This window comes from Salvelinus sp. IW2-2015, unplaced genomic scaffold, assembly GCF_002910315.2.
Source record: "Salvelinus sp. IW2-2015 unplaced genomic scaffold, ASM291031v2 Un_scaffold6146, whole genome shotgun sequence".
Classification (NCBI taxonomy): Eukaryota; Metazoa; Chordata; class Actinopteri; order Salmoniformes; family Salmonidae; genus Salvelinus; species Salvelinus sp. IW2-2015.
Genome location: NW_019947410.1, coordinates 1 through 2968, shown reverse-complemented (window position 1 = coordinate 2968; position 2968 = coordinate 1). Strand labels below are relative to the sequence as shown.

Below are 2968 nucleotides of genomic sequence, written 5' to 3'. Positions count from 1 at the left end.
CCTCCCCTAACCCCAACCCTGACCTCCACTAACCCCAACCCTGACCTCCACTACGCAACTGACCCCCAACCCTGACCTCCCCTAACCCCAACCCTGACCCTCCCCTAACCCCAACCCTGACCTCACTAACCCCAACCCTTGACCTCCAACCTAACCCCAACCCTGACCCCCCCTAACCCCAACCCTGACCTCCACCAACCCCCACCCTGACCTCCACTAACCCCTCAACCCTGACCTCCACTAACCCCAACCCTGACCTCCCACTAAACCCAACCCTTACCCTCCACTAACCAACCAACCCTGACCTCCACTAACCCCAACCCTGACCCCCTGACCCCAACCCTGACCTCCACTAACCCCAACCCTACCTGGGTTGGGGTTAGTGGAGGTCAGGGTTGGGGTTAGTGGAGGTCAGGGTTGGGGTTAGTGGAGGTCAGGGTTGGGGTTAGTGGAGGTCAGGGTTGGGGTTAGGGGAGATCAGGGTTGGGGTTAGTGGAGGTCAGGGTTAGGCCTGTCACTACTCACTCTGGTGTGTTGATCCAGATGATGTCCAGGTGACAGTAGTAGACACACTCCTTGTCTCTGTAGCTGTAACACGTGCAGCGCTTGTCTCTACGCCGCGCCTCAGTGATGTTCCGGGACCCATTGCTGCTGGCCACACCCACACTGCTGGCCACACCTACACCACTGGCTACACCTAAATCGCTGGCCTCACCCACTCTGCTGGCCACACCCACACCGCTGGCCACACCCACACCGCTGGCCACACCTACACCGCTGGCCTCACCCACACCGCTGGCCACACCCACACCGCTGACCACACCCACTGTGGTTGGCCTGGAGACCAAGTTCATCTTCGTGGTCTCCAACTCTCTCCTCTCGACAACATCTTTACTGGGGGCTGAAGAACCTACAAGGACATAAGAGGAGTTAATGATGAATACAATTAACAACATGTTGTTTACATTTTCTCTTTGAAATAAAATGTGTTTTATATTGTAATGTAAAAGCACTTTGTGATGGTGTTAAAATGTGGCCCGTTTCAGGAAACTAGGCGTATGTCGCGGGTCACGACTTCACAGGAGAGCCGTTTGAACGTAAATGGGGGAAAAAAAGGTTTTTGGGGCAGAAATTCCTTCTCGAACATGTGATCTTTCATGTGCTTTAATAACAAACTTGTATGCGATCTGTAAATACGAATACAATTGTTAAATTAGGAGCCTAGTTGGTTAAGTCAATGCTACCCATGATTGGCTGACATTATGAGTGGGCTGGACATGCCGAGAGATGAGTTTTTGAGGGGAGTTCACAACAACAAAACACTTTTATCACGGCAACTGGTTTGATAGATTCACCTCTGAAGGTAAATAATGTACTTACATCCTGAGGGTCCCAGAGATAAAATATAGAATAGTTTTGTTTGATAAAATAAATGTTTATATTAAAATGTAGGACCTGGGTTCTACAGTATGAACCCTTGCTGTCTCTGGCTCCACACCCACCCAGCTATCTAGATGTGCGAAGGTTCGGGTATTTTCTGTAGGGAAGCTAATGATCCATCATGTATGACATTCAGATGATGAAGGGAAAAAACATAGAAAACACTTGTTTTTTTGTTTGTATTATGTTTTACCAGATCTAATGTGTTATATTCTCCTACATTAATTTCACATTTCCACAAACTTCAAAGTGTTTCCTTTCAAATGGTACCAAGAATATGCATATCCTGGCTTCAGGTCCTGAGCTACAGGCAGTCAGATTTGGGTAAGAGTCATTTTAGGTGGAAATTTAAAAAAGGGGTCCGATCCTTAAGAGGTTTTACAGCTTACTGTTAGCTACCTAGCTAGCTGGCATTAGATGGCTGACTCGCTAGCTAACATTACGTTTATGAGCTTTGTGTAGTAATGTTATCTCAGAATGCCATTTCGCATTGCTAGTTATAGCTTAATGTTAGCTAGCTAACTATCTAACATTAAACCTATTTGGTTAACTTCAGCTAGCTACGACAATCTGTTTGTATTGCTAGTACTCCATCGATTAGGATTATGATTCATTGTTTAGCTAACATGTCTAAACAAAAGACTCCACCTCGCCAGATGATTACATGACCCATCAAGTTAGCCAGATGTGTCTAACGGTGATTACGGCTATCTATTGTATAATAATGCCTAAATATCTGGAATTTGTCTTTCAGCATCAGTAGATCACACCTGTCTCTGCTCCACCAGTCATACAAGGAGAATGGTCTAATACCTCCCATCAGAAAGACCTGTAGAACACACCTGTCTCTGCTCCACCAGTCATACAAGGAGAATGGTCTAATACCTCCCATCAGAAAGACCTGTAGAACACACCTGTCTCTCCTCCACCAGTCATACAAGGAGAAAGAATGGTCTAATACTCCCATCAGAACAACTGTAGAACACACCTGTCTCTCGGCCTCCACCAGTCATACAAGGAGAATGGTCTAAATAACCTACCATCAAGAAAGACCTGTAGAACAGCCACCTGTCGCTCTCCTCACACCGTCATACAAGGAGAATGCGTCTAATTACCTCCCATGCAAAGACCCTGTAGAACACACCTGTCCTCTCCTCCACGCCAGTCATATGCAGGAGAAATGGGTCCCTAATCCTGCCCATCAGAATAGACCTTGTATGAAACACCTGTCTCTCTCCACAGTCATACAAGGAGAATGGTTAATACCTCCTCAGAAAGACCTGTAGAACACACCTGTCTCATCCTCCACCAGTCATACAAGGAGAATGGTCTAATACCTCCATCAGAAAGACCTGTAGAACAACACCTGTCTCTCCTCCACCAGTCATACAAGGAGAATGGGTCCTAATACCTCCCATAGACACTGTAAAGAACACCTGTCTCCCTCCACCAGTCATACAAGGAGAATTGTGTTAATACCTCCCATACAGAATAGACCTGTAGAACACACCTTGTCTGCTCCTCCGAC

General features: G+C 46.8%; 1 protein-coding gene across 1 annotated transcript; it reads right to left on the bottom strand.

Moving 5' to 3' along the window:
• Positions 1 to 521: 521 nt before the first annotated feature.
• On the bottom strand, positions 522 to 910 carry LOC112078731 (endothelin-3-like; the record flags this gene model as incomplete). Its single annotated transcript, XM_024144871.1, has 1 exon — positions 522 to 910. A coding segment is annotated over one exon (389 nt), but the record flags the coding sequence as incomplete, so codon positions are not given.
• Positions 911 to 2968: the final 2058 nt, after the last annotated feature.